This window comes from Triturus cristatus, chromosome 4_2 (assembly GCF_964204655.1).
Source record: "Triturus cristatus chromosome 4_2, aTriCri1.1, whole genome shotgun sequence".
Taxonomy (NCBI): domain Eukaryota; kingdom Metazoa; phylum Chordata; class Amphibia; order Caudata; family Salamandridae; genus Triturus; species Triturus cristatus.
This window is the reverse complement of record NC_140586.1, coordinates 371,190,537-371,210,718: the sequence shown is the minus strand read 5'-3', so window position 1 is coordinate 371,210,718 and position 20,182 is coordinate 371,190,537. Positions and strand designations below refer to the sequence as shown.

Below are 20,182 nucleotides of genomic sequence, written 5' to 3'. Positions count from 1 at the left end.
TTTTTCACGAGTGGAAGCAGAAACTTCGTGAGAGTGTGGAGACTGTACTATTTATAGTTATCACGGAAGCAGATTGTCTCCGACAACGGTACCCCTTCCTCGCAAGTTTGGCCGCCACATACAATCGACAAACCAAGAGGATTCCGGAGAGGAGTAACAAGCGGTGGCCCCCTACAGCAGCGCGATACATCACGGAAGCCGAGAAGGATTACGAAGCTGCCTAGGTCGGAGGACCCGGTAACAACGCAGTCCAGCGGTGAGTGATATGAATGTCTGCGCGTAGGTGAGGAGGTACGGCTCATCAGCAGCAAGTGGAGGGATACGGCGGACGCCTACCCTAATATACCTAAACAGACTCTCCCCGCCATATTTACATAAAAAAATGTCAGCCAGCCTAGTGAATGAACGGGAAGCAGCAGCCGATGAATTGTTTGGCAATCTGCCTAAAACTAATACCAACATAAGGAACATGGAGGGCGGTGAAAATATCAGCGACCAAAATGCCAAACAGCTTTTAAAAGATTTGGAAAAGAAGATGAAAGGTGAAATAACAAAATGGTGGGAACACAAATCCCTCACCAAGTATGAGGAGGTGGGACGAGTCCCTAGGGGATTAAGGATCCTTTTGGCGCCAAGTTTCGAGGAACCCAACCCTGCTATGCTGTTAGAGTGGGGGGAAAGTAATTTGATGGCATCCATGAACTTGGTCAAAATTCTAATAAAGTATGCAGTGATAGACCGTGAAAAGCTGCTAGAAAATATCGCAAAAATTAATGAAGAACTTGACAAAAATTTAGACCAAAAGGAACTTATAAGTAAAACGCGTAAAGAAATCAGTGAGCGGCTGCGCAAGCACGAAGATCGCATTAAAATTCGTAAAGCACACAAGTTCGCTCGAGATCAGGCAGATTATGAACAAGGACGAATATATACGTTTTCTCGTAAATTCGACAATGCTAAGAGATTGAAATTTAACATCACGAATTCAGTGAACCCATTGGAGCAACATCAAGATCAAAGTGAAACCGTACCGGAGAGTGAAGGTGACACGGCATCAACTTCGAGCATGGTCAGTTCTGATCTCAGCAGCCATGGAGATGCAAACTCAAAGTTGGTGTTAAACTTGGGGGAAGAGATCGATTTTTTAGTGGGAGATCGGAGACAAACGCTCCGCCCGAGGAATCGTCCCAATCAAACAGGCAAAAACGTAACATACGACGGAGAGCAAGAAGAAAGAAGCATAAAACCACAACAAAAGAAAAAACAGCAGTGGTACAGAAAGAAGCGGTAATGGATTTAACAATCACTAATTTATCTGATATCACATTAACAGCAGCTGAAAATCAACTTCTTGCGCTCGGACTCAATTTTTGTCCTGAAAGTTCATTTAATTATGCAAGTACCAGAATCGACATCTTTTGCTTTATTCGAAAATTGAAACTTAAAAAGTTCTTTACCATCAAAACAGGAAATGCAGACACGGACGCAGAAAAAGAGAAACAAAAAGATACCACCTCATGCCCAGCCGTCTCAGCATCTGATGCTGAACTGTTTCTTACACTTCATGCTTTAGGGACTCCATGCTCCAACTTGTCACAATCCAATGATGGGGAGGAAAACAGCATACAAAATCGATTGCAAAAAATCAACATATCCCAAAAAGGAGCGGCCGAGAGTCCTTTTAAATCCAAAAGTACATTTATTCCTATCATGCCCAAAGATGCAATTGACATTTTCCACAAATGTGTAATTGAAGATCTAAAAAAACTGAATCGAACAATCACCAAGCAACGTCAATGCAAGAAAAACTACAACCTTACGCAATATATCAGGTTAATGAAGAAATTAAGTAACAACCAAGAGGTGATCATAAATAAGTCCGACAAGGGAGGTAACATTGTACTTTGGCCCAAAAAAGAATATATTATAGAGGCAATGATACAACTAAATGACGAACAATGTTACCACAAATCCAGTGGAAGTGAATACAAGAAGGCAAAGGAAGAAATCAAAAAATTACTGTTTCAATACAAAAGACAAGGTCTAATTTCATCAGCTGAATTTGATTATCTGCATATTGAACATCCAGTAATTCCCATCTTGTATCTCATACCAAAGATCCACAAAATGGTCACCCCGACACCAGGCAGACCGATAATATCTGCAATCAACAGTATGAGTGAACATATTTCACAATACATCGACTTTTACTTACAGGACCTAGTAAAAAGCTTGCCAAGCTATGTGAGAGACACCGGTGACTTTTTAAGCAAAATACATTCAATTTGTTGGCAAGAAGGCTGGTGTCTATTAACATTAGACATTGAATCATTGTACACCAGCATTAACCATCCAGCGGGTCTCAAAGCCATTAGTCATTTTCTCAACACAAGACCAGTTGAATATCTCAGTCATAATGAAATGATATGCAAATTGATTGCCTGGTGTCTTAGCAATAATTTCTTTATGTTTGATAAAACCATTTGGAAGCAAGAAAGGGGCGTGGCTATGGGGTCCTGTTTCTCCCCCAGCTATGCATGCTTGCATGTTGGCTGGTGGGAGGAACAGGTCCTAAGGAAATTACCCAATATAGACAAAGTCCACCATTGGCTTAGATTTATTGATGACGTTTTTTGTGTATGGGATGGAGATGAAGTAAGCGCACAGGAATTTGTTAGGACAATCAACAACAACTCCAGCAATCTTAATTTTACTTCTAACATCAGCAGAAATAAAGTAGATTTCTTAGATGTACAAGTATCAATTAGTAACTGTACATTGGAAACCACACTATTTAGAAAACCGACTGCTGGCAATAGTATACTTCATGCGAGCAGTAAACATCCCAAACACCTTATTGAAAGCATCCCGTTTGGTGAACTACTAAGACTTAAACGTATTTGTAGTTCCCAACAGGAATATACAAAATGCTCAGAAGACATGATAGGGCGATTGAGAGAAAGAGGATATAGTGATTCCACCCTCAATAGAGCACTCAAGAAGACAGATGAAAGATCTAGAGAATCGCTACTAGCCCCCAAAGAACCTATTGCTAACAATGATGATGAATGTCCACGCTTCATCACCACATTTAGCAAACAAGAAAGAAGAGTAAAAGCAATTATCAAAAAGAACTGGCCCATTATTTTGACAGATGGTGTTCTGGGCAGTAGATTACCTGAATTACCTACCATTACATATAGAAAATCCCGATCTATGAGAACTGAGTTAGTAAAAACAAGTCCTGAACTCAGTGTGGTAACTACATGGCTGAAACCCAAAACAGGTTTTTTTAAATGTCCATCATGCCGCGCCTGTAAATTTGGCACGAATACTACACACTATACAACTCCCTTCTCTGATGCTCCAGTTGCAATTGAGGGTAGTTATAGTTGCAAGACGGAGTATGCTGTGTATGTTCTGACGTGCACTTGCGGCTTACGCTATGTGGGTAGCACCAAGCTGCAGGTGCACGTCAGAATCTTGCAGCATCTCAGAGCCATTGTAAATAATGATGGTGCATACCCGGTCGCTAGACATTTCAGATCAGTTCATAACAATGATTTGAACTGTCTATCATACTATGTCATCAAGGCAGTAGGTCCCTTACGAAGGGGAGGCAACAGAGAAAAACTTCTAAGGAAGTTGGAAACACGCATGATATTAGAACTGGACAGCAAAAATCCAAATGGGTTAAACACTACTGAAGATATGTACAATTTTTTATAAACTATACATAACATGAAGATTGGTGTAGCTACCTAAGACAAATGGATGAATATTCAGATGATTGGATTCTGTAAGTTTAAGGAATAAGTGCTTTTTATCTCACTACCTTCACTTCTTCTTCTAAGTTTTTTCTTTGGAAGCTTTGGAATTCCTGATATCAGATTAGTACTTCCCGTTCATAAAAATAATCTTTTTTCACCTTATATGTTTAGTTATATTGCAAACAGTCACAATTCACATACACTTCTTTTTTTAATTTTTTGCTTTTTTCTGCAGAGAGATGGTAGTTGGTATCAAATGGTGAGGGATGTGTATCAATAAGGTTTTTTTTCTTTTTTTGATTACACAGTAAATACCCCACAATTTTTTGAGATTAGTCAGGAAAAGCAACACAAATATAAAACTAGAAAGTTGATCTCGCTACAACAGATAGATTTATGAGGTTAAAGGTGTCAAGCATTAATGTTGATATAAAATCCAATGTGGAAAAGGAAACAAACTCATGCATGAAAAATATGAAAGGGGCAGTCACATAATTTGCGAAAGTTTGTACATTTGAACTATTTTGCACAATTGATTTGTTTACATATATAATAAGAATGTTTACAAGTGACTATGCCCTACATTGTAGTTTTAAGTGGTTTTATATTTTTTTTTTATATAAAAAAATATATATATATATTTTTATACGGAAAATGTTCTTAGCGATATTTCTATGTATTTATTATATTTATATTATCCACTGTAAAAATGAATTTTACAACACTGCATTTTACGCAGTCTAAAATAACAGGTCATAAATGCATTTAAGTTTGTTTTAGCTCATGAATGTTACAAACACCTACCTCGTAATAATACTTGATGTGAGAAGCGAAGTATCTCTACTATGTTTATTGGGTGATGGTCACGTGATGTATGATGCAACTGGTTAAAAACAATGGCGGATGTAATACCCTGTGTGTGATCAAGGGCACTCAGTGCTCGAAACGCGTCGCAGAGGGAGTTAAATGAAATAAAATCTTCCTGCCTGAGCCGTGAGGGTCCGTTTCTCCTTTTTTCACGAGTGGAAGCAGAAACTTCGTGAGAGTGTGGAGACTGTACTATTTATATATATATATATATATATATATATATATATATATATATATATATATATATATATATATATATATATATATATATATATATATATATATATATATATATTAGAAGAAAAGGTTGCGCCCCTGCGAAGCGCACTATCACAGGTTCTCGATTCTCCAAAAGAAAGCAGATTCGGTACCAAGAGCATCACCGGTAAAGTATTCCCTGACGTGTTTCGAACTGAAAAGTTCTTTATCAAAGGCATCATGTGACAAACAGCAGCATTGCTCCCAATTTTTCCCCTCCAACAATGCCGTATTCATATTAAGTAAGAATCTCATGTGAGGCGTACAATTGCAAAGCATTATGGGAATGGGAGTCTCCGTATTCCCCATGTGGGTCGCTGTTAAACACAAGTCTTTTTCAAAATTAACTCACTTTCAATGCCATTGACAACAGAGTCCGCTTTCACATTTTTCGAGAACATGTGATAGTGCGCTTCTCAGGGGGGCAACCTTTTCTTCTATATATATATATATATATATATATATATATATATATATATATATATATAATATATATATTCACTGAAAAAACATAGGTTTCAGACACGTTATAGTTAGAAATTAGCATTTAAAAACCTTAGAAATAAACTGAAACACCATAGATTTCAGACATGTTATAGTTGGTTGGACATTTCACTCGTACAAAACCATAGATATTCCCCTTTTATAGTTAGTTCAGCTAACTATACCTCGCGCACACGCAATGCACTGCTGATGACGTCACATATTACATCATTCATGACATGGTCAGTGGCATCACTGATGACATCACTGATGACATCTCAAATGACATCACTGATGTCATCACTGATGACATCATCCAGTGCCTGTGTGTTTCTGTAAAGTTTAAATTTGTTTTAGATATATGCCAAGCTGTATTGATAAATGAGTGGGTGTATACGTGTCTGTATAAAGGATTTATAAGGTACGTGACTGATTGTATAAATGAGTGATTACATGTGTCTTACTGAATGCATGGGTTAGTGACTGAACTGTGTGAATGTCTGTATCAGTCTGTCTGTTATTGTGTAACCTGCTGCATGGGTTGCTCAGTAGCCACATATGTGTCTCTGTGGGTTATTGATTGGTTGTCTGAGTATTTGTATGGGAGAGTGAGTGAGTGTGTGGGTGGGTGAGAGGTGTCTGATTCTGTGCATAGATGTGTGAGTGGTTGATTCACTGGGTGTATGGGTTCAAAGGTACATGTGGAAACAGCTGTATGGGTGGGTAAGTGTGTGTATGAGTCTGTTGGTAACTGAATGGATGTCTCAGTGGTACATGAGCAAGTAACTACATATGTAAAATCCAGTGTATGTGAGAGTTGAAGTATATAAATAACTATACATGAGAGTCAGTGATTGTGAGAGTGGCTGCATGGATGAGTGTGGACTTGTATCAGTGATTACATAAGAGACTAAGTATGCGTTAGTATCTGTATAAATATGTAAGGTGGTGTGTGTATAACTATAGGTGAGTAAATTGGAGTGTGATTGATTGTTTGCATGACTGACTAGGTGTGTGAATAACTTAATGTGTGAGTGGCAGTGTGTGAGTCTCTGTATAGATGTATGAGGGCATATAATAGTGTTGTATTCAAGAGTGACTGAATGTATGAGAGCTGTATGGGTGAATGAGTGGATGTGTGTCTAGACCTTGGAATCAGTGAGTGTGTATTTAGTAACTGGTATTGGTGTGTCAATGGTTTTGAAAATGATACTCTATATTTTAGAGTGGATGCATCAAAGGTTATATTAGAGTGTGAGGAGGTGCATCAGATTTTCACGTGGATGATATCATCAGTGATGTCATCAGTGATGTCATTTGAGAGGTCATCAGTGATGTCATCAGTGATGTCACTGACCATGTCATGAATGATGTAATATGTGACGGTGCAGGAGTTATAGCTAGCTGAATTAACTATAACAGGGGAAATTCTATGGTTTTGTACGAGTGAAATGTCCAACCAACAATAACATGTCTGAAACCTATGGTTTTTTCAGTGAATTTCTAAGGTTTTTTAAATGCTAATTTCTAACTATAACATGTCTGAAACCTATGGTTTTTTCAGTGAATTTCTAAGGTTTTTAAAATGCTGTGACCAGCCACACATGCAGAGGCTCATGGAGGACATGCTGTGGATGGAGGCGTAAAGGATGGCACCCACCGCTGAACGTGAAATGTAGCTGGGATCTACCATGCCCTTCAGATCCTCATCATGGCATTTCTGCCACAAGGCATGGCGCAGATGAATGCTGCTGCCCCCACACCTTTCACATCTCTGCCCCCTGGTGTGTTAGTGCCTCACAGTGCGGCAGGCATATTCACTGCACTCCCTGAAGTATCAGTGGCACACAGTGTGGAAGACAGTCCATAACCATCCACCGATGTGTCAGTGGCACACAGTGTGGAAAACAATCCACCTTTGTCCACTCATGTGTCAGAGGCACACAGTCCCACAGCTGATACAGAAAAACCCACAGGTGGGGCAGTGCACACATACGAGGACGAGGACGTGGATGGGTTTGAGATCAGAAGAAGGCACAACCATTCATTTCTGCTACCTGGCCTGTTAATCCTTGCTGCCACACATGGCCCCACGACCTTCCATTGTCCCACGTTACACTCTGATGCACTCACCCTGGGCCGCGACATGGCCTGCCATATCCTCTTCTATGACCAATGACACGGCGACCTCACTGGGGACTGTACCCTTCCAGTTCCGCTGTACCTGTCATCCCCGGATGGACTCTGGTTCACCCTCCACAAGCCCATATTGTGAAGTGTGCTTGTCTTGTCCCTCTACTGCTCCAGCTGCTAAACTCCACTGGATGTGCAAAAAACATCCAGTGACGCACTGCTGTGTTATGTCTTACCTAATTTATGTGTGAATATGTGGAAGAATGTAGAGACATTTATTCACCTTACATCAGTGATGCTCATCTAATGGGATGCCAGTCACAGTATGCTACATAGCCTACTGTGTTTCTGGTGCCGTAAACACTACAATGGGGACAGACGCATTAGTCACTTCCTTGCCCGGACATGTACTGAACCACGCCCAGAGTCATTGTGGCTATCCCTGCCCTGTTCCGTCGTACGCCACTCCACGCCACTCTGATTATGTTCCAACGTTGGCCCCACATAGCTACCTGTAGCAGGCGTACTCGCTGTTGGTGTGCAGGTCAGTGGTCTAGTTGTCAACATGTCATGGCCACTCCCTGACGGCAGGTTTGCACACACACCTCACCCATCCAGCACATGTGTCACATGCCATGTGACCACGCAAATATAATATATCGACAACGTCACGTCCTTTATTGCCGGTGGTGACTGGATGGTGGACGCTCCACGGGTCTGAATCATGAAGAGTCCATGAAAAGTTGCGCAGAAGGTCAGTCGCACCCTGAGCTGTATGGCTGTCACGGGCCTACCACCACATGGTGCGGACTTGAGTTGTACAGGGTTAGTACCACCCAAAGATGATGTGGCCGTCAGGGGCCTGCTACAACGTGGTGCGGAATTGAGTTGCACAGGGTTAGTCGCACCCTAAGTTGTATGGCCGTCAGAGGCCTACCACCATGTTGCGATGACTTGCGTTGCACAGGGTTAGCGGCACCAGAAGCTGATGTGGTCTCCGCCATTGATGACTCAGGACTCAGTGACATGTGTGGGATCTGCTGGGCCGTGGAGCGAATCCACATAATGTGCACCAAGCCATAGTGGCGGGACCGGGCCCTGGAGCTTTCACGGGCACGGGGAGTGCCCACTGGTAGACACTCCGGTGGCAGCAGGTAACTATTTGGTCATGGATGTACAGGTGTGTGTGTCTCTCTCTCACACTTCCCTCTCTTCACTCTCTTTCACTCCCTTCCTTTCCATCTATCTCTCTCACTCTCTCTCCCTTTCTCACTCCCTTCCTTTCCTTCCCTCTCTTTTGCTCTCTGGCTTTTTTTCCTTCTCTCTTTCTCTGTGTCTCCTTTGATATGCGCATTACAGACGTCCTTATTTTGTGCTTTGTTTTCCAGGCTGTGTCGTCGACATTGATGGACCCGACAGGAGTCTTCCGCCTTGTTGTTTTGTGTTGAGTTTGTTACATTTCAATAACGTTTTTGGTTGTTACTTAAGTGCTGTATGACTCTTTCTCGTTCTTATTACTGTTATTTGGTGGTGTCCACAATGGTGTTAAATTTTGGGGCAGTTATCAGGGGAATACTGGTGATGTCTATAGTTTGCACCAGCTTCTGAATAGTGTGTTAGATTTATCTCAACTTTAGTTGCATTAAAGTGCTGATAATGAGATGCAGAGTAGGCGTTCCTGTGCAAAAACACACGAGGTGCACCTTTGCGATTTATTCTAAATACTAAAATCCTGTATTGAATTGCACTGTGGTAGTGGGTGCATTTACAGTGTACACACAAAATCAATGAAGGTATCTCATTGTATTTATATTGATTGGGAATAGTGGGTCAGGTGCTGGATCTTGACGGGATACACTGCCCAGTTTGTTTATTTTTTTGTACTGGAAAAAACCACATCACAACTTTCACAACGAAAGGCAAAACTGCGATGCAAAACAAATTCCGGCGATAAGCCACGTTAGCACCAGGGATTTTACACCTGCTTGCTGCTGGTGTTAAGCAGGACGACTACCTGCAGCATGAAAGGAAACACAGCCAAGAGCCACACCGGAACACCCACAGGTGCCATACAGTCAATGAGCATGATAAACGGATACCCATGAGGGCCACAACACTCATCTCAACAACCCCAGGACCGCCAACGGCCCCGAACCCCCATCTGAGCAAGTGTGTCCATGTGGTCATTGTGTTAGCATAATAGGCACGGGCCCTGCAACATCACAGTGTGCTATCTTCAGCGGACGGTACCATGTCACCTCAGCATTGGCAGTAAGCCTAGACATGTAGCTACGCATGCATCCTCCTGCATGCACAAGCGGCGTGTGCTGGTCCAGCATACACGGGTCAGCACAGGGGTGTGCTTATCCGGCAAGGGGAACGGGGTGTCTCGGACATGTCTGTGTGCAGGAAGTGCGGTAAGTGTGTCTCGGTCTTCTGGTGTGGCCGCCACAGGGGCTGCAGCAGTTGATTTTGTAAAGTAGCATGCACCACCTCAAAAGGGCAGTGACACGGTGTGGTAGGAATGCCGCAGTACATAAGCGAATAGGCTTTACAATGGTGTGACGTAGGAGTGCACGGGATACAACAGCGCAGCTCACAAAAGTGAGGGGGCTCGTGAGAGGGAGGAGCCACTGTTTGGCAACGTAACACACAGTGAACCCGCCCATGTGCCACGTGCTGGGCATTTCATCCTCATCCTTGATGACCAGGGTCGCAGACATCCCACAACATCCACGACCGGCCTCTGTACACATCTTGTATAAATGCAGCTGGAGGAGTTACTGTAGGGATGAAAGGTTCTTTGGCTGAGCTATCTTGCGCTGAGAAGGAACTTGCAAGTGGCCAGCCCCCCTGACACATACGATAATATTTGCATCCGTCTCCCACACTACGCACTGCCCGATTTGAGAACAACGAGTACACATCCCACACTCAAAAGTCCTTCATCGTAGTTAGCGTGCGTGAAAGGGCCTTCACACGTACTCCCACCACAACCCTGCCCTGCACTCATTGCACACAGACCCGGCTCATTGCACCAAGCGGTGCCATTTCATCCACAAGACTGACAAACGGAAAGCCAGTGCAGCTACAAGGAGAGCCACTGACGCAATGGCGGGGCATCCCGAACACATGGTCGACTCTATTCACATCCACCTATACCGTACACGTCTGCTGCATGTCCTGGGTGCACTGCCTTTGGCAGTGCTGCGGATCACTTTCCGGCTGAGCTTCCGCATTGCGGACGTCACCTGCGTTCAACCTGTGTTGCAATGTCGCACAAGCCTATCCGAGTGATGCATGGACGTGTGCCTCTCCAACGTGTGGGTAGCTGACATAGATTACGATGGATGTGTGCGACCCCTGTTGGCCCACGACCATGAGTGTCCTGCTGATGCCCGTTTATGGCATGCATGGATGTTTGGCATGTTGGGAACTGGGCCTGGGAGATTGCACGTGTCGTAGTATGCAGTGAGCAAATTGACACACTCCCCGATTCTGCTTTGCTGCATATTGGGTACAGTGGTTGGAGTCAGCACATCTGTCCCGGTCAGCTGATGGATTACGTCGACGACATGTCAAATATTGTGGCCAACCATCACTCATTAGAGATAGTGGCTTACGCAGCTGCACTTGCGTTCATGGACGAGTGACAAGGTACCTACAAATACGACTCGATGTGCCACATTGCACGTGTCCCGCCGCATCATTGCACGTTGTGCATCTGGTCACATGTCCCAAGACGACAGTGGACATGGCTGCATTGGCGTCGACTCATGTCCGAGGCGCAGACAACCAACGCTGCTTGACACTGATGTGTGTTGGTGATGGACTACCCCGAGGTGAACATGGACGTTTTCCTATGTTCCTCATTCAGGCATGCTGCTGCATTTGTCTGCACATTGTGGCACTAATCTTGGCCGTACTGACACACACTTTTTTTAATAAAGTTTCCACATTTTCACTTGTCTCCAAATGTGTTGTGTCTTCATTTGTATGCCAATGTGTGTGTCACAGACTCTCGGCTGCCTGCCATACGTGAATTGCTACCCCATCCGGACTGTGGGTTTGTAATTATGCGTTCTCATGTGCCTGTTTTGTACTGGCACTTTTGGACGTTTATCCACCACAGGCGAGTGCATTTGTGTCCTGTGTTCGATTGTGCGAATGTTTGTGTTTGGACAACATTGTGTTGGATGTTGGTGTGCTTTGCTTCCTATGTGTGTGTGCTGCATTGTGTGTGAGATGTCCCTTCATACGAGGTTTTGTTCACCCTTCTCTCTTTCAGGCACTGTGGTTTTCACTTCTGTGCTTGTTCATTGGTGTGATGTTGGCGGGTTGTGTGACTTGTGCTCCTTGTTGGTGTGTTTCATTTTGGCCATGGTTTGTCTGTAGTTGTGCTTTACTTAATTGTGCATGTGTGTCATTGTGCCCATCTCCACCGTCCCTCCACTCCCTGCTTGTTCCTGGTGCTGTTGTGTCTGTAATTTTGTTGCTCCACACATAAATACATGTAAAGAACAAATTAGAATAGTTCCTTGATTCTTTTAGATTGCAAAACTTCTCTCTATTGGTTATTTTTTAATGTTCCATATAAACAGTTTTTTTAATATTGAAGGTCACATAGAAGTCAGAAGTGCAACTATTCTGTCAACACACTTTCTAGAACATTCTACAACACATGCAGGTTAAAAGTTCATCAATTTTTTTTAACCTAACAATATTTTTTTGCACCATTTTCTCCAACATTTAACGGCACGTGCAGGTTAAAGGTTCACAATTGTTTTAAGTTCGAACAGTGCCTTCCAAATACAAGTAGCAGGTGTGGTTGAGTTGAGCAAATTTTATCCTATGATATGTCTTCCACGTTTAAAATGCTTTTTCTTAACCAATCACAAAGATGCTTTTTCCACAAAACGAATGTGCACCCTACTTTTAAAAAACAATGCTTTTCATCTCCCAATCAGTTATCGTTTTGTATAGGAAACAAAGTAGTTCCCCATCTTTAAACATATCTCTTATTCTATGAAAGGATTGCATAAGCTACAGACATACCTTCAAAATGCTAGTGTGGATCGTAGGACATAGCTATGTTTTCTGGTGCAAGAGGTATGCAGAACAGAGACATATTGACTTAGACCTAGGTTTACAAAATGTGGACATTAAATGGTTTGCACAGAGAGGATTGAAGTGGCACCAATTGTTGCCTTTGGTTAAATCCTGTTTGCTTCTCCAACACCCTGACCTCATGATTTTGCACTGTGGTGGAAACGACCTAGGCACATTGACTTGCATAGGTTTGGAAATGCTTATGAAGGACACCTTTAGACAACTGATGTTGCTTTTCCCTCAAACTGTCTTTGTATATTCCAATATATGCCAAAGAAAGAAGTGGAAATGGTGAAACCAATTTTGTCTTCAGATTGAAAAATCAAGGAAGAATGTTAACAAAGCTGTGTCTGCATACCTCAGAGACCATAGAATGGGGTCCATCTACAACAACAACATATGTTTTGATATGGCTCATATCTACAGAAGTGATGGAGTAAACTTCACAGATCAGGGAAATCGAGTTTTTCTGCATAACCTGAAGCTGTGCATCTGCACTCTATGTAGCTCCAACTAATAAACACAAGGGCTCATTTTAGAGCCGCCTTATAATCCCAAAATCGGTTCGCAGACTGACAGCGATCCGGCTACAACAGGGAGACCTGCGGGCCGTCGGGCAGGCTCACAGAGGTAGAGCGGTGGCCCGTGGGTTCTCCTCGCACAAGGAGAGCTACGGGCCGTCCGCTTCCAAACCCACAGCAGCGTGCTGGCTCGCAGAGGGAGAGCTCGGGTCTAACTTGCAAAGGGACAGCAACGGGCCAACTGTCCTGCTAGCAGACACACACCTATGACCTAACGGACTGACTCGCGCATGTACAGCTGCGGACCCGGCAGACGCACAGCTGCGAGCCGACGGACTGGCACTGTTTTATGGTTTAGGGTACTACAGTGGTGTTTGTGTACTGTAGTGGATTGTGCTGCTGGTAGTGTTTTAGGATTTAGAGTAGTGCAGTGTCTTTGTGTAGTGTTTCAAGGTTCGTGCTGGAAATAGTGTTTTAGGATTTAGGGTAGTGCAGTGGTGTTTCGGTAGTGTAGCGGATTGTGCCGACAGACTGACTCACAGAGCTCCGAGCCGACGCACTGGCTTGTAAAGGCATAGCCACTACCTGCTGATGTAGGGAGAGGCAGCGTGAAAAGGGTATCTCACACACACAGAGATACCAGTGTTGCCTCACAGAGGTAAAACTACGAAACCGATGGCTTCTACACAGACAGATGTGAGCTGACGGACTGAATCACAAAATGGCTGCCAAAGCGTCCTAGTTTCTACAGTTCACAGCCAATCAGCCGCAAGCTCGTGCTCGTAACTCCTCAGCCAATCAGATGTCAGAATTCTCAAATGTCAATATCTGTAAAATGTGATATTTCCCAAAAACTACTGAATGGATATACACCATTTAAACAAAAGCGTGCTTTCTGAACCATCACCTTTCTCCCTGGTAAATTTGGCGTAATTCCGTTCAGCAGTTTCACCTGTAGTGTTCTCTAAAATTTTTATGGAAATTGCATGGAGAAAACATGTTTTGTGACCCCCTTTTTTCTCAACCCCCTCCAGACCAATAACCCCCAAACTTTCAATATAGGAGCTGATCAAAAAAGAGAAACTTTTTGGATAATTTCGTAAACCTTCGTCAAACGATGCCAAAGTTATAAGCACATGCAGGGCTCCAAGAGGGGGGTCGCGCAACACCCCTCCCAACATGACTGAAGCCCCGGAGCTGCGGGGACCACAGTGGGCCCCCGCAGCCCCAGCAAACCCCGCTATTATTTTTTAACATATGCCCCCAGGACCTACCCACCTAGGGACCTCATTAAAATAAAATGCGGGAACCCGCGATCCCAGCGCTAATTGCGCCGAATATTTTTTTTTATTAAAAATGCTTTTTTGGGCCCTGGAGTCCTTTTGGGACCCCACCAGCATGCCTAGGGGGTCAGGGTGATTCTACACTGCCCCCTTCTCTTGTTTTATATCTTTGTTTCTCTGTTTTCTGGAGACTCGCTTCTACCGAGTCACAAGATGGCTGCCAACACTTCCTGTTTGGAGTGTTGGCAGCCAATCACAGTGAAGCTCGTGCACGGCACTTAGGTTCTGCCCAGATATCGAAGGTTTTATTTTTCTAATTTCTCTGCAACTACTGAACGGATTTACACCATTTAAAAAAAGGTTGCTTTCTGACTCACGCACTACCTTTTTGCCAAATTTGGGGTAATTGCGTTCAGTAGTTCGGGCTGTAGCTTGTCGCAAAATTTCCAATGGAAATTAACATGGGGAAAACGCGTTTTGGGACCTCATTTTATCTCAGGCCCCACTTGACGAATCACCCCTAAACTTTCAGTATAGGAGCTGCCCTGGATAGAATTTTTGGGGGGATAATTTCACAACGATTCATCAAACGACGCCAAAGTTATTAGCAAATCAAAAAATGCTTTTCCTATGGAAACTAGGTTCTAACTATAACTACCTACTGGTGACCGCCAATAGGTACTATATAGATATATATATATATTATCTACTGGCGGTCGCCAGTAGATAGTTATAGTCAGGACCGAGTTCCCATAGGAAATCTGAAAATTCTATTTTGAATAACTTTGGAGCCGGTTGACTTATCTTCGTGAAATTCTCAAAACTAATGGGGCGCTCCGCTCAGCTCCTACCCTGAAAGTCTCGGGGTGATTCGTTAAGCGGGGGCTGAGAAAAAAGGGGGGTCCCAAAACGCGTTTTCCCCATGCATTTTCCCATAAGACCTTTAGTCGAAGGTACAGCCCGAACGGCTGAACAGAATTACTTGAAATTTGGCAAAGAGGTAGTCCTGAGGTCAGGCATGTGCCTTTTGCATATATGGTGTCAATCTGTTCAGTAGTTCCTGAGAAAATTGCAGTTAAAAGTACATAAATATCTATATGCACGCACCGTGCGCGCACGGCCGCGCACCAGATGTCCGCAAGCTTAATTCTGATTGGTGGTTAGATGTCAGTCAACATTCCAATCGGTCGAAATCAGGAAGTGTCGGACGCCATTTTGTGTGTGACAGTGAAAAAGAAAGGTCGAGAACGTGAAAAGGGGGCAGGGTAGAGAGTTCCTGACCCCTTAGCCTTTGTCAGGGGGTCCCTGAAGGACCCCAAAGGGTAAAAAAAACATTTTATTTTTTTTCAAAAAATCGCGGGGTGCGCGCACCGTGTGCGCACCGTGAAAAACCCTTAAAAAAAAAAACCATTTTAAACTGTTTATAAGTTTATAGAAGATATTAACTATGCTGTTCAACTTTATCCACATTAAAAAAAAAGAGCTGAGCCATTCCATATTACAGGATACAGTCAATCTATAACTGTATACATAGGTAGTTTATTGTAAAATAAATATATAAAAAATATAATAATACATACATAAATTAGCATTTAAAGAACCTTACAAATTCACTCAAAAAACATAGGTTTCACACACGTTATAGTTAGGAATTAGCATTTAAAATACCTTGCAAATTCACTTAGAAAACCATAGGTTTCACACACGTTATAGTTAGGAATTAGCATTTAAAAACCCTTGCAAATTCACTGATTACATCACTCATGACATGGTCAGTGACATCACTCATGACATCACTGATGACATTTCATGACATCATCCAGTGAATATGTGTCTGTCTGAAAACTAAATATTTTTTATATATGTATATCTAAAGGTTAATGGAAGAATAAATGGGTAAATAAGTGTCTAAATGGATGTTTTTTTTTGTAAAATTAATTGTATAACTGACTTATTAACAGTATCTTAGGGAATACAGTGATGTAATATATGACGTCATCAGCAGTGGATTGCGGTCGCGCGAGTTATAGTTAGCTGAACTAACTATAACGGGCAAATTTCAATGGTTTTTTACGAGTGAAATGTCCAGCTATTTATAACATGTGTGAAACCTATGGTTTTTTCAGTGAATTTGCAAGGTTTTTTAAATGCTAATTCCTAACTATAACGTGTGTGAAACCTATGGTTTTTTAAGTGAATATATATATAATATGAAAGAATTCAGTAAATCTATGGTGGTTGGGTGTTGTATGTGAGACCCTTAGCCGATGTCGCGGAAGAGGTTGGGTTGTCTCTGTTCTCCTACGCGGACGATTCTCAAATCATCTTCTCTCTCTCCATGGAGAGTATGGCCGGGTTATCCCTCCTTCAGCTTGGCCTGGGTTAAATTGCATCATAGATGCAGGCAAACTACCTTAAGCTCAACGGAAAGAAGACGGAGGTCCTGATCCTTGGCAAAAATAAAGATCTCTGGGGTCCACAACACTGGCCCAGCGAAATGGGAACACTTCCTCGAGCCTCCAGTCAAGTCCACAACCTAGGTGTCATCATTGAAGACTCGCTTACTATGCACCATCAGGCAGTCAAGGTAACCTCCACCTGTTTTACCATCCTGAAGTGGCTGAAAAAGATCATCTGGATGTTGCCCGAGTCTACTCAAAGAAACTGTAGTCCAGGCTCTTATCACCTCAAGACTGGACTACAGAAACATTCTCTACCTTGGATCTAACAAGGAAGTGACTCGCAGACTGCAGATGGTGCAGAACTCTGCGGCAAAACTACTCTGCAGGGTCCCTAGCACTACCTCTGTTTCTAGTCATCTGCGGGGCCTACATTGGCTCAGGGTGGAGTACAGAATCAAGTTCAAAGCCCTAAGCTATATGTTCAAAATCAAGAATACAACTGCCCCTCAATATCTGCAGTCTCTGGTCAGCTCTTATATACCATCCCGGTGCCTCCGCTCTTCCGGACAAGAGAAATTTTCTGTGCCAAGAATTAAATTATCTCAGATGAGAGGCAGATCGTCTGCACATCTCGATACCCTACTATGGAATGCACTTCCCACAGCCATCCGGAACAAAACGGTCTACACACTTTTTCGCAAATCCCTTAAGACTTGACTTTTCAACCAGTAACCTTACAAGCTGCTATACACTCTTCTGATCTGCTCCTATGCCGGGAAACCCTTTTTGAGTAGCTGTCGCGCCTTACAAATTTAATAATATTAATAATAACAATGTTCTTATTATTCATAGGATTCCGGACCCATCCTCCTGCACTGGATCAAACTCTGTGTTGTAACTTAAAGTGGCATTTTCAGAGAATTCTAAATTACAATTTGTTTGAGTGCAAACTACATATCTCTATCAGCTCTCAATATTAAGTTTGCACTATTAAATGTAATGACTAACCCAGTATTAGTCATTGGGTGAGGTAGGCCTTACAACAGTGAAAATCAACTTCAGAAATCTTGGAAAACCTAAATACCCTTTTCCTACTTCTTAACTGCAATAAGCCTTGCCCTGATGAGTGTTTAGGGCCCTTCCTTGGGGGTGACTTATAAGTATTAAAAAGGAAGGTGTAGGCCTGACAAAAGGTTTATTTTGCCAGGTTAAAATGGCAGTTTAAAACTGTGCTTTAGGCAGCAGAGGCAGACCAGAGACGTATTTTAAAAAGCTACTTTAGTGAGTGGCACAATGTGTGCTGCAGGCCCACTACACTAGGAGCATTTCATTTACAGACCCTGTGTATATGTAGTATGATTTACTAGGGGCTTACAATTCAATTAAATGTGCCAATTAAATGTAGGCCAATATTGCCATGTTTGAAGGGAAGATCACAAGCACTTTAGCACTGGTTAGCAGTGGTAAAGTGCACAGAGTCCTAAAGTAAACAAAAACGGATTTAGAAAAAGGAGGGGGTGAAGGCAAAAATAATTGGAGCAACCCTGCAGAGAGGCCCAGGCCCAACAGTGATGAATGGGATCATTTGGTTAATGTCTTTCAGTAGATTCAGTGGTAGAGGATGTCTTTCCTTAGGGAACTCATAAGTTTCTAAAAAGACAAGTACATTGTATGCTGTTTCTGAATTGCAATAAATAAAAACATTTAAACCATAAAAAGAATGTATAATCCTTTATTTATACATTTTCATCGAATACACACGACAGCGATGACCCATTGCAAGCAGGGAAAGATTGATGAGACATGATAGTGTCCTTCGTACACATTTGTATTCACCGGATGTATTTGTTAATCTTTTGATTTTGAAAGTCCAGAAAGAAATGCAATGTCCCGTTATCCATATAGCAAACTTAACATGCTTAAATTTCCTGTGTGAGACCAACCAACTGCACATATAAAGAAAATATAGAAGGTAAATAAGGAAGGGGAGGAGGGGGAGGGGGAGAAGGGATCTCTCTGGCCGCTGCTCATGAAGTATCTCAACTGCACAAACAATGCCATCACAAATAATTCCAACAAGCTCCACGTATCACCTAACCGTTAATGGCGGGGGCCTCCACTCGGTCGAGCGGATGGTCTCCGAGGTAGATCTGTAACGGTTCCCATATATTCTTACGACACGCCTGTGCGGGCATTAACTCCCAAAATTCTGATAGCTGGTTATGGCAGAATGCATAGTGTATTTGATTCCAGCTAATAAAGGCTCTCTCCCTCCAAATTTCCAATTAGAGTGAAGTGGGGTGCCTAGATCCTTGGTCCACTGCCTTACTTCAGTTTAGCTCCACTCTCCAGGTCTTCTGGCAGAGGGTGGCAGAAAGGTAGGTACCTCCCAGTGCCATCCCAAGGCAGTCTTGATCACTTTTTCCCCCATGCCACAACCCGCCTCAGCTCCAGTCCTCTGTACTGTGGGTTTCCATCTTGCCAATGCCTCACAGTCAGTCCCTCTGCAAGGGGGAGCTAGGACTCAAATATGTAGACACGGATTTAGGCATCCGCCATCTTTGACTTATTGCCATGTCCCTTTTCTAACACTTTTAAATGGTTCTGTTTTCAAGTGACACTATTGTGCTTACTAATGTGCTGTATGTTCTTGTTAGAAAAATATGTTATGATAAAGCTGTGATGGTGTTCGCTTGTCATTATAACTAGCTCTTCACTAATTGATGCTTGTGTCTTTAGCGCAACACTCCGGCATAGCCTATTGAAGAAGAGAATCCTGATTTCCTGACCTGTACGATTCTGAAGAAAAAAAAGTATTATTTCATCTTACGACCATCATATATGCCCACATCCTGTGACCTGAAGCCATGTTCATCTGCGCAGGGTTTAATTGTCTCTAGTGACTCTTCAAAATACTCACGTGTTGTTGTTTAAACCACATTCAAGTGTTTTTGTATGAAGAGAGATTTTAAGCTATGAACTTGTAAAGGCGTTGATACATGGACATTTCCTCTTCATTTATCTGTTAAACTATTACTGGTATGGCTCCTCTTTCTGTGTCTCCAAATAAACATTTATACCGTAAGAAGTGTTTCTTTTTCTGAAATGAGGTGTGCACTGAAATATCCTAAATATAATTGTGAGGGTCCCTCTCCCAGGCGAGAGAAAGACAACATACTGCGCCAGGTCAGAGGTGAGAGTCTGTGTTAGGGGGGTGAAAGTGCTCCCTGCCCCTGATGCATACTGGCCCCACAAATGGAAGTATAATGGTGTGGGCTAGCTGTAGGTTTCCAAGAGCAGCAGTAGGATGCAGGGATGACTCGAACAGTGTGAGGCGCAAGGGCGACTCAACT

At 42.8% G+C, this 20,182-nt stretch overlaps 1 protein-coding gene across 2 annotated transcripts in view; it reads left to right on the top strand.

The window, feature by feature from the left end:
• LOC146833911 (complement factor H-like) overlaps positions 1-19,914 on the top strand; it is a 601,647-nt gene extending 581,733 nt beyond the window's left edge. For both annotated transcript variants that reach the window (XM_085601821.1, XM_085601820.1), the window contains one exon: positions 19,569-19,914. In XM_085601821.1, the coding sequence (XP_085457947.1) occupies positions 19,569-19,586 (18 nt within the window). In that variant the 3' untranslated portion in view covers positions 19,587-19,914. The remainder of the gene's footprint in view (positions 1-19,568) is intronic.
• Positions 19,915-20,182: the final 268 nt, after the last annotated feature.